The sequence below is a fragment of the Micrasema longulum genome, unplaced genomic scaffold (genome assembly GCF_059751315.1).
Source record: "Micrasema longulum isolate JH-2025_06_02 unplaced genomic scaffold, ASM5975131v1 h1tg000378l, whole genome shotgun sequence".
Taxonomy (NCBI): domain Eukaryota; kingdom Metazoa; phylum Arthropoda; class Insecta; order Trichoptera; family Brachycentridae; genus Micrasema; species Micrasema longulum.
This window is the reverse complement of record NW_028277579.1, coordinates 241076-255981: the sequence shown is the minus strand read 5'-3', so window position 1 is coordinate 255981 and position 14906 is coordinate 241076. Positions and strand designations below refer to the sequence as shown.

General features: G+C 38.4%; 1 protein-coding gene across 3 annotated transcripts in view; it reads right to left on the bottom strand.

Moving 5' to 3' along the window:
* Nucleotides 1-240: 240 nt before the first annotated feature.
* The window catches only part of LOC148282077 (uncharacterized), a 28218-nt gene continuing 13552 nt past the window's right edge, over nt 241-14906 (bottom strand). For all 3 annotated transcript variants that reach the window (XM_088225661.1, XM_088225660.1, XM_088225662.1), the window contains exons 5-10: nt 14665-14838; nt 8520-8818; nt 6427-6568; nt 3835-3945; nt 1908-2618; nt 241-638 (exon numbers count right to left, since the gene is read on the bottom strand). In XM_088225661.1, coding sequence (XP_088081787.1) covers nt 400-638; nt 1908-2618; nt 3835-3945; nt 6427-6568; nt 8520-8818; nt 14665-14838 — 1676 coding nt within the window. In that variant the 3' untranslated portion in view covers nt 241-399. The remainder of the gene's footprint in view (nt 639-1907; nt 2619-3834; nt 3946-6426; nt 6569-8519; nt 8819-14664; nt 14839-14906) is intronic.

The window sequence follows — 14906 nt, the reverse complement described above, 5'->3', positions numbered from 1 at the left end:
CCATAATACAAGATACATACTAAGTGAAGGGGTCAACACTGTTCTGGCATCGAGACAACACTATTACGTAGGCAAAAAGGTGCATAACTTTTTGCCAGAATCGTGGAAAGACGGGAGTGTTGTCAAGTTGCGGAAGCTATTGACCTCGCTCTTTCATGACATTGGTCATAGGGATTCAGAAAAGTTGATGCATGCCACGGATTGGAGATTCTTACTGGATGTCGAAAATAAAATATAAAATTTGGTATTAAAGTTTTCTAAATGGGGAGAAAGTAAGTTACATTTAGAGCAGCTACGATATATAAATGAATTTGAACATATTTACAACGATTTTTTTTGGGCAAAGGATTAAAAAAATAACATTTCATATAACATTGATAACATTTTCTTTCATTCTTTTCAGTCTTCATAATCATGTTCCAATTCTTCCTCGTGAACTAGGAACTTCATGTCTGCGTTGGTAGAGCTTTTGGAGTTCAGTCGTATTCGGACTCTGCCTTTGTCGAGAAGTTTCCTCAAGCGACCGGACCGCATGAGGAATAAGATGACTCCCACACAAGTAATGACCAAGACTACTGTAATAATGATGACTTCTGGAGATGACGACTTTTTGGCATCAGACTCAGCGACATGGGCGTCTGTGAAACATAATTAAAGATATGATTTTCAATGATTAAAAACATTGTAATTTATAAATTTTAAACTGTATTTACCGTGTGAAAGTTAATATTGACTTAGAGCAAGTTTAAAAAACGTTGTTTTATTTTTAAAAATATATTTATTAACTCATAGCCTCCGTACCGGCTGGGCGTGAATTATAGTTTCTCTCTCCAAACATAGCTTAAAATTCGAAAATAAATAGTTAATTGTTAAACAAACATTGTATTAGTGTTTATAAGTGGTCGATGTGTGGACAGAACTCTAATTTAAAATCATTATTTTGCGCTTTATTCTTACTAAAATATGTGACAAGTAGTGAATAACGGAAACTTTCAAACAACTGTGCGCCTATTTTTAAATCATAAAAAACTACATGAATCCGTTAAAATCATTTAAGAATTAATTTGTGATGCGAATGTATCAAGATTTAACTATCCGGGCTTCTGCCTCTGGAGTGCTACTAAAAATGAACTTATTGATAAATACTCAATAGATCAAAAATATTACGTCCAATATACTCGTACATACAAAATGATACGTCAATCCTCAAACCACTCTCATATACACGTTTGTATAATCATAATGTAAAAAAAAAAAAATTGAGTGGGAATTTCATACTCATTATAAAACGAAATAATACAGACTAAAATGGATACAAAGTCGTTGGAACAATAGGCTTCTTTCCCCCCTCCGGCAACTACACGTGGACCGGACCATCTTCTAGGAATTTAGCAAACAACATGTGTTTGCACGTGTGCGACACTGCGACAGTGACTACCCAAAATCTACGAAAGCTACCCTTCGGATATTTTTATCTGTTATTTTATCCATAGTGTTGAAACGGTGCTTTATCTGTTTAGTTTTTTACTGTTCACTTTTTAGCACGAACACTTTACAAAGTCACTATTATGCTCAATGTTTATTTTAAGTTGCCAGAATTTTACTCGTCCATGCACTTTGTACTGAAAGACGATTAGTAATCTAGCTTCAATAGATAAATGTTATGATCTATTAAATATCTAAATTTAGTAAATGAGGTCTAGAATTACAACTGTCCATGCGCTCAGTAGCTGCAAGACTTGTTGTTATCTAACTTATATTTTTATTAATTTGTTTTTTTATTTCTTTTTTTTATATAACACTAAATGATGCTTGGACAAAAAGCAGTTCACAAGATATAGGCGCATCAGCAAAGGCTGCCTGCCTATAACCAATAATAATAATAATGAAAATCTTTGATACCTTACCTTCATTATAAAGAAGAATGTTTTTGTTTTTAGATGCAATGCCCTCTTTGGTAGTCGTTATTGTAAATTTTATAGGGTTCTTACTGTAGTGATCAAATGTTTTGGAATATGCTTTAATTGGTCTAGCAGTAGTAAAGACTTTTACTTTAGGATTCCCAGTATCATTTTTAGTTCCACTTGAGGGAGTTTTGTTTGCAGTTGCGGTTTTATTTGCCTTGACTGGAATATTTTCTACTTCATCTATGGCCTTTTTCAAAATTCCCGTCGCATTAGTCAACGGTACGGCCGGAGTATTGAATTGGAGAATCGGAACAGTTTTTTGCTTCGTTGAACTTTTATTGTTGTAACTAACTGTGTTTAAATTATACGGCTTTTGAGTTGTTGAAGTGATTTTTGTACTTGGTTTTGTAGTTTTAGTTGTGAGGTATCTGGTTGTCGACGTAGAACGATATGTTGATTTTACCGGCTTATATGTGAACACTTTAGTTGTTGGACGGAAAGTTGTTTGTCTTGTTGTCTGTGTCTGATGTGTTGTTTTAACGGTTTTCGTAGTCACGGTTGTCGATGTAGTTGGCGGTTCGGTTTCAGTTGAACTCTGAGTTTTTGTCGCAAAGATTTTTAGGGAAGTTGGTGGCGTATCTGACTTGTACGACGACACTGATTCATTTTCATTGTACGTGGCTTCGGTTTCTACGGTGGTAGAAACTGCATCTACGGAATAAATTACAGTAAATTAATATTGGTGTAAATTTGAGTTACATCTTCACTCACTTCGTACAATTCTGTCTGTGTTTAAACATCCACCTTTACTCAACTCATCCATCTGTCGAGTTTTGAAGTTAAAGAACAGCAACCTTAATTGATGTGGGATAGCAAATCACGATGAAAAAAATATTAATTTATCTTTGTATTAAAAGTACAAATCGACGCTGGAAAGGAAAAAGTTACCAAGCGACACGTACCAATTTTACAAAAGACCCAAAATAAAAATGATTGTTTTTTTAATCAAAAAATAACCTCGCATTTTACATTCCTTTTTAAATGACTTATTTTATTAATTTATTATCCGGCACAAGTGCCTTTTACAATATAAAATATAACAATATAATGAGTTAGTTAGATATACAAAAATTAAAAAACAATATTGAAACATGGGTATAAAAAGAAAAAGAAAAATAACAAGAAAAATATATACGTACATGTATGTATGTCAGCGTACAAAGGATATAAAAAAAATTAAATTAATTAACACCAGATCATTAGCATAAGTAGCTTTTGCAAATGAATCGTTAATCGTTGCTATAGAACATCATAATAGGCGGCCTCCGTGGTGTAGTGGTCAAGACGCTTGACTCACAGACGGAAGGTTCCGGGTTCGATTCCCGGTGAGAACACAAAAATTAAATGTGATTTTTCTCAAGCCTGGGTGTTCTGTGATGTAATTCACCGCTGTAATTGGGCCTCCTGGCCTGTTGTGGTGCAAAAATAAAATAAAATAAATAAAATAAAATATTTATAAAAAAATAATTTTAATTCACAGAGACTGGAGTTAAAAATGTCGATATGAGAGGTACATTCATTTAGGCTAGGCTGTGTGTGCCCGGTATTGGTGAGTGACAAAGATAATTGGTTTGAAAAGGGTGACAATAATATATAGTATTTTGTCTAGTTCTACGTGTTAGAATATTAATATTTATTAAATCCAGGAGTTTGCAACACGACCATATGAGATTTTTTATTAGTAAAAAAAAACAATACTTTAATTGGCGCTTCTGTAAAATGGTACATGTCGTTTAGTATTTTTTTCCTTTCCAGCGTCAAAATGCATTTTGTTAAAAGAAAACAATTTAAATGAGTCGAAACACAGGGAAATATAAATTGTTTGAAGAACACAGCAGTAATAAGTCTTAGTAAATGATACACCTACCAAAAACACAAGTATCCAAATAGTCCACACAGCAACTATTTTGTTCTTCACAGCCATCAAAGCAATCGCAATGTTCACTGTCCGTGACATTGCATCGGTTGAAGCAGGAGCCTAGAAGTGTAGGATTTTGTTAGAAGAAACTGTTGATGTTCGATGTTTATTTATTACACGTTGAATGTATACCCCCGGTGTTATGTGCCCCCTGCACAAAAAGGGAGATGCCATGAACTGTGATAATAACAGAGGTATAACACTGCTGGACACAGCTTACAAAGTCTTTGCTGCATTCTTATTTAAAAGACTTCTCATACATGTCGAAAATATAGTAGGACAATACCAGAGTGGATTCAGACCAGATAGATTAGCAACTGACCAAATATTTGCATTGAGGAACATAATGGAAAACATGCTGGATTATAATGTTAAGACCCACCACATGTTTATTGACTTCAAAGCGGCATATGACAGTATCAAGAGGTCGAAACTGTACGAGGCAATGGTGGAATTGGGGATTCCATAAAAACTAATAAGACTCACTAAGAATACAATGTCTAAAACACAATGCTTGGGGAAGGTTCATAACAAAAAATCAGATCCATTCCAGACGTACAACGGTCTAAGGCAAGGTGATGCACTGGCATGCCTGTTGTTTAATATTGCTCTTGAAGACCCATAAGAGATGCAGGAATAGAACAACATGAACTATTTTTAAAAAGACAACCCAGATATTAGCCTATGCCGATGACCTAGACTTAATCTTTAGAACTGTCCGGGGATTAAAAGATGATTTCTTAAAGCTTGAAATGGCTGCAAATGACATGGGTCTTAAATAAATACATCTAAGATTAAATATATGTTTGCTAGAAAGTCACAAATAAACTATGAACAACAGGCAATTGACGTTAAGTAACACCACATAGACAATGTCAATTCCTTGAAATATTTAGGTACTGAAATGACTAATGATAACAATTATAGTACCGAGATTAGAGCACGGATATCGACAGCAAACGGATGTTATTATGGCTTGTTTAAACATCTGAGATCCAAATTGCTCATTAGAAAAACTAAGCCCATTATTTCAAAACTCTCTTCAGACCGGTCATTACATATGGTGCCAAATGCTGGGTTATGACCAAAAGAGATGAAAATATGGTATTAGTATTCTAAAGAAAAATATTAAGGAAGATATTTGGTGATGTCAACCAAAACGTGTGTGGAGGAGACGGTTTAATCATGAATAAGAGGCACTGTATGGCGAACCCAACATTGCACAATTCATCGAAATAAGAAGATTACAATGGTTGAGCCATGTGCACAGAATGAATGATAACCGTACCCCAAAAAGATTCTTTATACCACTCCGGAAGGCAGACGAAGCAGAGGCAGACCAAAATTAAGATGGCTGGATAATGTGAAAAGTAACATTAGAGCGATTGGCTTGACAAACTGGAGAAGAGCCGTGGGGTGGAGGGACGAATGGAGACAAATTCTGGAGGAGGCCAGGGCCCACAACGGGCTGTAGCGCCACTGATGATGATGAATGTGTACCCCCAGTACGGCGAAGATCAGAATAAATGCTTTACACACTAAAGAGTTTCTAATTGAAAAAGGAGTACGGCAGGATTGCATACTCTCCTCCTACCTATTCAATATCTATGGGTAATACATAATGCGCGGGGCTCTTGATGGATGGGATGAAAGAGTGTCCATTGGTGAATTAAAGCTTTCCAACATCAGCTTCTCAAACAATAGGTATAAAACTTTTGGTCAAACACCCCAGTGAAATAGTTGATCCCCTTAAACGTGTTCAGAATGAAAGGACCGGAGATTAACCAGAATAAGACCAAAATAATTGTCATTTACCGATTTTAGAGGTTTGGGGACTTTGAAAACCCATTTCAATTGAGTTCCTGTACCTTGGATCTCAAATTGACGACTAACGGACATACAAAGGATAAAAAAAAACAAAAAAATATATAATATAAATAGAGATGATACTCCGTTGGTACGGATTGGTATCCGAGCTAAAAAGTCGTCCCCAAAGGAAAAAGAACTGCCAGCGGGAGATGCAAGTGTCATCACATCATATCACATCGTCTTTGGCAAGCAAAACACGTAGTACAGTAAAAATCACGGACTGTTTATATCAGTCTTTTGTGACTTTTTTTCAGTATTTTGCTCCCTTCCACATACGCGTCACATTTGTTTATCGTTTTACTACATATTCGGAAAAATATACCTGTGGACGAAGGAGAAGAGTAACTTGCGAAATAATTAGGACATCAATACTGGTAACATATTAATAAAACTTTTTTCTCAACATTGAAATAGCTATTTAAACAAATATTGATTAAGATGAAAACATTAATTACCAATGAAAGGTAAACTGTTGTTTTTTCTACCTTTTCCAGAACGTTTTGGTGTCTTAGCGTACATGTAGGCATTTTCAAAAGTTCAAAAGTAGCCGAAAAATGCTCGTAACAGACTGAAGCCCGTTCTATCAAACATATGCCAATTGGCTGCAGGTTAAGGGACCATATTCCAAACGCCTTTGCTCACTCTAGTTGTATACCTCAATGGGACTCTTACCGATTGCTGTAGGACTGGGTACGTTGGTAGAAGTTTGGTGAGTCTCCTTATGGTTCACACATTGGTCTGCTTGTAGTATGGCAACATCGTCTATGGCTATGTCACTCACATATCCTGAGCCCCTGACGCCCTCAATCACTATCTAAAAATAAATAAAAGCTGTTTTTTTTCTTTTTACACAAATTTTAGCATTTAATAATCCGCACAGACTTACACTCTGGAAAATACTAAAATCACATGGGAACCTATACAACTAGTTGAGTTTATCAAAACCCCCAACTCAAATAGCGAACGCTGAGTCAGAATAAATTATGCTATCACACATCTATTCTCTTCTACGGATGCGAATCGTGGCACTTCACAACCTCAAAACATTTAAATTCTGAGTTTTGAGAATAGGTGTATCGGAAGATTTTTGGGTGTGTGGTGGTTTGACTTTGTGAGACAAACTTTTGACAAACTTTGACAAACTCCAGTGACAACTGTTGTCAAGTGGAGGCGATACAGTTAGCTTGGTTATATACTGCGAATTCCTCTTGAAAGCCTTAACCACGCTTGCCTACTTTACAAGGAATCAAGTTGTCGACATCCCGGACGTCCACTGCTTACTGTTCGTAGGCAGTTTATGTCAGAACTTTGGGACTAGAACCTGACTTGAGGGGACGCAAAGAAGTTAGCAGCCGTTAGAGATGCATGGAGGCTTTTTGTGGATACTATATGCTCCAACTAGGGAGCGGACATAGAATGAATGATCACGCACTGGTTTAAGCTCACTAATCGCGCCACTTGCCTGTTGGCAGATGAACGCTCGAAATGGTTTGGTTCGCGGGATGCGTTATTCTTATTTACTTTGCCACTGAACCCTAATACAATGAATGCAATTACCTGCCTCGTAGTGGGTTCTGGCACCTTTATTGTTTGGAACTTCTCTCGTGGCAGTTAGGATCTGATCAGATCCTGTTGTCAGGAAGGAGTTGAATCCAGTTCTTGTCGAAAAAAATTCGGACAAACTCAAAACATTGTTAACACCGTTTAACTACTGGGAGTCTTCCTTAATTCTGACCTTTCTCTTGACGCTCAAATTAGTAGAACGAAAAGTTCATGCTTTTACCAGCTGAGTCAATTAATAAATGCGTTTGCAGTGTCTAGAGTCGATTATTGTAATGGTACGAGTATCTACGCAAATCTACCAAGAACAAAATGACTCGCCTACAATCTGTATTGAATGCCGCAGCGAGACTTTTTTTTGGAATCTCTAAGTTCAATCATATTCAGAGGTGTGAAACTGAGAGAGTGAAGTGATGTTTCGGAAAAAACCTCAAACCCGCTTGTTCTCTAAATCATTTTAATAAATCCTTAGCATGTGGTGACACAAAGTACATTGTTTTTCTTAAACTACAAATTAAAAAAGGTGAAATTAAATTTATTTCTTTATACAGGGTGTTCATTAAACCCTGTCACATCCGAAACCACGATGATCAGTATGAGCAAGTAGACATATTGGCACGTTAAAATATTTTTTTTAAACGAAAATTAAAAAAAAAAAAAAACAACAAAAAAAGCAAATGGTTGCTTACATCTGAAAGGGGGAAATGAGGAGGGGGGGAGGGGGGAGTCTGATACTGCACCGCGCTCCCCTCACTTCTCCCCTGTTGAAGAAACCAACCATTTGTTTTTTTTATTTATATATTTTTTTAAAATTTTCTTTGTTCTAAAAAAATATTTTAATGTGTCAATATGTCTTCTTGCTTATACTGATCATCGTGGTTTTGGATGTGACAAGGTTTAAAGAACACCCTGCACAATCACTTTGCAAAGCACTCTTGAGGTATTATATTACGAAAATGGCGCAATATAAGTTATCCATAATAATTATAATTGTTGAATGTCAAAAATGTACGTTATTTTGTTCCAAATCCGAATGTTCTAATTTTGTATTTCTTCCATTTTGATGTAAGGTAGGTACCATAAGGAGGAGTCAAGGGAAGGCCGGGAAAGAGAGGTAATCGGCCAGGAATAATATCGATAAATGCTGTTATTTACTAAACTCTAACTTATTTAATAAAACATCAATAAATAAATAAAAAACATACCTGAAAATTTTCCTGCCATACGTCTAAATCAAATAAGCCCCTGAACCAGTAGTCTCCCTGGTTTCCCGACTCCTGAAACATGGTGTACTTGGCTTTCGTGTCAGGGTCCTGCAGGATATCGGACAGTCCTATGCTGGACGGATGCACCAAGACCCTCAGGGTCCCGATAGTCCAGCCGTACATGTGGTAGTAGAAGCTGAAGCAGCCGGACTGCGTCAGACTCGACGGGTACACGGGGGAGATGAGGCGAGCTGTGTCGTTCTCAACGCGAGAAGTGCTTTCTATGTACATGTAATAACCTGGAAAAAAAAGACTGATGAAAAGGTCCATAATATATTCTACGCCACAGCATCATTCCAACAGAAGCAATACTACTGATTTAAAATATTTAAGTTTGTAAGTGAAAACTCTTGATGGAAGTTCATTGTAATTTATTATATAAATAAAACACGAGTTATACTTTAATCCACAGATTTGGAATATCCAGTGACCGGTTTCATCGCTTTCGCGACATCTTCGAGACTGGTATCTTTATTAAAGAGTTAAATGTTTTTATACAGAACAGAGGTAAGGATAGATAATTCAAAGTTATATGTAAGTAAATTAAAAAAAGTTATTTTTATAAGTTTGATGTATGGAAAAACACCAAAGCGGTGTTTACAAATAAACCCTTTGGCAAAAAAATAAGTAACTAATAAAATTGGGGTTAAACTAAGGGTACCGACAATGATAAGAATTATACACGTGCGTTTTGGTAAATTTTGAAAGCTGAAGTAAATTCCTTGCAACTAGCCACGGTTAAATACTTGGGTTTTTGCACTTATTAACAGAGGTCAATAAAACACGACTCCGTACAACGAAGTAAATCCCGAAATTCTTCCAAGGGACCGGACTTAATCCTACCCCATCATAAAATATAAAACTTCCCGTCTCCGGAACGTGAGAAACCTTGCTCGGATTATCTGCATGCCGAAAGATGCATAGGGCACTAACACGGTCGACAGATATTCCGGTCACTCATATGTATGGAGGCAAGATGGTCAGTTTTACGCTTCAGGTTCCAATCAAGGAACGATAAAAACATTGCAGCCTAGAATTAAAATTAAAAATCAATATTTCACATCTTCCTTGCCGGGAATCGAACCCGACGTTTATTCGACATGTATATCTTTATTCATCCTCATTTCTCTATCCGCACTCGGTGGTGCATATAGCACCGTATCAGTTCGTTAAGCGATTCCCTTGTTACATTGAAGGTAAGGCGATCAGCTTACGCTTCAGGTTCCGGTCCAGGAACCTCTATCAACCATCAACCATCAACCACGAGGCGAAATTATAAATAAATTATATTTTAATCTCCATGTTTGTATTTAAGTTGATTTAATTAAGTTAGTGTAAGTTAATTATAAATATAAGTATTATTATAGTTTTGTTGGATATAAGTTTAGATGTAAGATTTGTGTAGTAATAAGGGTTGAAAAAGGACAACATTCTAATTGTGCTATATGTGTGAGGGGGAAAGCAGACAGACACGATCGGGTGGTTCTATAAAATGGGCCACAGCCCTTACAGTTTTTTTAGTTTAGGGAAGACAGTTGAGGGAAGATAGTCGAGGGAGTTTTTTTTGTCGGGAGAAGAAAGTCGCGAAACTCGTCGCGGGACAAGTACTCGGACTTGTCCCAGCCCTTCGGTTGAATCTCCAAACTCCGGACCTTCGAAGTTTCATGGCCCAGTCTGTCAGCTTTCACCACGTGGCCGCCTGCAACCATGTCCAAGGCGTCCGCCTACCGCCAGCGAAAGAACCATCTCCGCGCCCCTTGCCGCCCCTCAAGAACAACGCTTCATCAGCGCACATCGTGATGACGTACCCCATGCGTCGTCCCCAGACGTCCGCCTACGCGCTAACCGTGCACCCTCGCCGCAGCTGGATGCTGCTGCCGCAAACAACAACTCCGCCTGCAACACGCAGCCTCACGCGTCGTCGACAAGACGTCCGCCTACGCGCTAACCACGCGTCCCCGCCGCAGCTGGATGCTGCCGCCGCAAACAACAACTCCGCCTGCAACACGCAGCCTCACGCGTCGTCGACAAGACGTCCGCCTACGCGCTAACCACGCGTCCCCGCCGCAGCTGGATGCTGCCGCCGCAAACAACAACTCCGCCTGCAACACGCAGCCTCACGCGTCGTCGACAAGACGTCCGCCTACGCGCTAACCACGCATCCCCGCCGCAGCTGGATGCTGCCGCCGCAAACAACTCCACCTGCAACACGCAGCCTCACGCGTCGTCGACAAGACGTCCGCCTACGCGCTAACCATGCGTCCCCGCCGCAGCTGGATGCTGCCGCCGCAAACAACTCCGCCTGCAACACGCAGCCTTACGCGTCGTCGACAAGACGTCCACCTACGCGCTAACCACGCATCCCCGCCGCAGCTGGATGCTGCCGCCGCAAACAACAACTCCGCCTGCAACACGCAGCCTCACGCGTCGTCGACAAGACGTCCGCCTACGCGCTAACCACGCATCCCCGCCGCAGCTGGATGCTGCCGCCGCAAACAACAACTCCGCCTGCAACACGCAGCCTCACGCGTCGTCGACAAGACGTCCGCCTACGCGCTAACCGTGCGCCCTCGCCGCAGCTGGACGCTGCCGCCGCAGACAACTCCGCCTGCAACACGCAGCTCCACGCGTCGTCCACAGACACGACGCCGCCTACGCGCTAACCGCGCGCCCTCGCCGCAGCTAGATGCTGCTGCCTCCAGATCGTTTTTTTTGGTAGTATTAAGTTTAGTTATAAGTCCGTAATATTAAGAATTAATTTAAGACATAGGATTAATATTTGTTTAATTATAGGGATTGTTATCCTTTATTTGTTAAAAGACTATAAAACCTACATGGGAATTTTAATCAAGCACTCTTTCATTAATATATACCCCTTCCTCTCAACATAATGTTACAAGGCAATCTAATTAATTTTTACTAAATTCTTTTAATAATTAGGATAAACTTTAGAATTAAATGAAACCACAGAAATTCCTTTATTTCTAGTGTGTTAAGTTATTTTTATAACAACCCTTTGTAAACATAGGGTTGTTTTTCAAAAATCATTATTTACAAAACCACACTCACGAAGGATGAGACACCAAAAATAAAATAAAATACTTCAACTCATTAAAATAGCATTATATCAATTCATTAGTTAACCCAAAGAAAATTTGTTGATAATGATCCTTAAGATAAAAATAACTTTATTTAATTTACTTACATATAACTTTGAATTATCTATCCTTACCTCTGTTCTGTATAAATACATTTAACTCTTTAATAAAGATACCAGTCTCGAAGATGTCGCGAAAGCGATGAAACCGGTCACTGGATATTTCAAATTTGTGGATTAAAGTATCACTCGTGTTTTATTTATATAATAAACTGCTGATTTAAATTTATTGCAACAGAGAGGGAAAACGTAAACTCAAACCAGCCAATGACTGGTCATAAGCCCTGTAAATGCCTAGACTCCCGTATCCCCTTTTCAATATGTTTTCCCTCTCATATATAATAACTCCCTAGGGAGGAAATCCAGCCAGTCTGCAAGCATTTGGACATACTCAAACATTGTTGAATTAACTACCTGGCATAAGAAGTATAAAAATTATAAATTGTTTTCAGGCGTTGCCTAGTAGGTAATTTGGTTCAGCCGGAGGAATCTCACCCACATAATTAAGGTTTCAGCTCCTTTACGTCACAAAAGTCAACAGATGGAAGAGTTGAAGAAATGTGGATGTTTAAACATGGCAGAATGGTGTTACACAGTGTGTAAAATAGCCACTTAAACCACCCAATGACAGGTCATATTCCCTGCAAATGCCTAGACTCCCGTATTCCCTTCTCAATAATGTTTTCCCTCTCTTTTGCAATAAATTTAAATATGAATAACTCCCTAGGGATAAATCCAGCCAGTCTGCAAGCATTTAGACATACTCATAACATTGTTGAATTAACTACCTGGTAAAAGAAGAAGTACAAAAAATTCGAAAATAGTTTTCAAGCGTTGCTTAGTGGGTGAATTGGCTCAGCCGGATGAATCTCACGCACATGATAAAGGTTTCAGCTCATTTACTTCACAAAAGTCAACAGATGGTAGAGTTGAGGAAATGCGGATGTTCAAACATAGGTAGAATGGTGAACGTTACACAATGTGTATATTGGCCACTTAAACATGCACTATCTTGGATTCAAAATAAAGATATGAACTCTTTTTTTCTATGATTTATTTTGTTGCCCTTTAAATAATAAGGAATATTTTTGTGTCTTTTTTTAATATTTTTTATTTCCTTTTTTAATTACTATCAGTCATATGCCCTGTAAATGCCTAGACTCCCGTATTCCCTTCTCAATAATGTTTTCCCTCTCTTTTGCAATAAATTAAAATATGAATAACTCCCTAGGGAGGAAATCCAGCCAGTCTGCAAGCATTTGGACATACTCAAACATTGTTGAATTTTTTTTTTTTAAAGAAATATTTGCGTTCTAATAATTTACGCAAATATTTAATTTAGAGGACCATTTTCAACGAGTTGTAAATAACTCACTATTAGAAAATGGGAACCAAGTTGGGGTAGAGCGGGATTCGAACCACGGATCTTTGATCCGTGAGTCCGAGACACTAACCACGGGACCACAACCCGATTCAAATAATACTGATGATTGAACTGTTAATTATATACTTGAACTATTTACGTGATTGAAAACTCAAATGATTTTTTTTTAAATCCAACTACAACTGCTACTACCATCACGCCATTTCCCTAGGTGTAGGCAGAAAGAATGGACCGCCACACACGTCTATCCTGGCATACATTCATACATCTTGTCACACATGCCCTCGGTTCTGTCTGCTTTTTACACGACGAGACTTAAGATTTTGGTTTATCTGCTCATGCCACGTCTTCCTTGGTCGTCCTTGTATCACGTTACGGTTCATTTTCGCCATATACCTTATCTTTAAAAATAAACGGGAATTTGGAAAAAAACTTAAAATTATAATTTTCAACATTTTTTCTATATCCCCTTTAAAGTACTCCGTATTTGCGACGATACATTGATGCCAATGCTTAATCCAATTGTTCATGCACTTTTCATAGGCTTGCAAAGGTATGGCCTTTGGCTCTCGCGGCGAATTATTTTATGGCATCAATCGTCTCAAAGCGCGTTCCTCTTTATGGCAATTTCAGTCTTGAGAAAAGAAAAAAGTCAGACGAGGCCTGGTCTGGAGAATACGGTGCTTGGCTGATGAGATAAGTCGAATTTTTGACTAAAAACTCCGAAACAATCACCGTTGTATGAGACGGCGTTTTATCGTGGTGTAAAATCCACGAATTGTCCTTCCACATTCCTTCAATGTTTTTGGGACGACAGGGGCAGTGACGCGTTTCATACTCAAAACATCTCAATGATGAGATGCTCAATAACATAGCAAGCTCTTGGTTGGTATACATAGATTTTTTAAACGATTTGATTTGCCGATTCGATGTTTTCTTCGGAGTACCGCCAAGTATGGCGTTGCTGGACGTCCAGTATTTATTATCATCTAAGCATTCACGAACGCCTTTATACCATTCGTATGCCCGTGTTTTTGACATACACGATTCTCCAAAGGCTTTATTCAACATTTTTAATGATTCGGCACACGAAATTTCATTAGCAACACAAAATTTGAGGCACGTTTGTTGAGCCAATTTTTTATCCATTGTAAAAATCACCACACAGCAAATTTTCGACTCACTCAAATAGACGCCGACAGAATACTGAGTCTCCGATTGCCGTCAAACTAGGACAGATTGTCAAAAACAGTGTCACCATTCTTTCGTCATCCATTCGTTCTACGTGACTAAATCATCTCAGAGACCCTTTCTTTACCTTATCAATTACACTTGACTCAGATTTACACTCGCGCCTGATTTTATCATTCGTAACCCTGTCATACATTGATTTCCCACACATTCATTGAAGAGATCCAATGAGAAATAAATGCAGGAACTTATGTAAAAACTTTCAAAAATACCTTTCTTGTCATGGCTTCATGCGCCTGCTAATAACAATCTACCCAACTGCGGCACGTGTTAAATTTAAATACGCACACTACCTTCATTCCCAATTCCATACGTGTGGTCGTATGATGGTCCAGTGCGGGAATGGCCGCTAGGAGTTTGCTTGTTTTGTCTCCTCCAGTCGAAGTCATGGAGAGGATCGTGTGTCCACCCACAAAGGCTGTCATCTTCAAAGTCACAGGACTTAGCTGGTTCCACATTAGCGTTTGCTGGAAATCAAAGTTTGGATTAATTTATTTATCTTTTCTGTTGAAAATTTGCCCATGTAATGCACGTT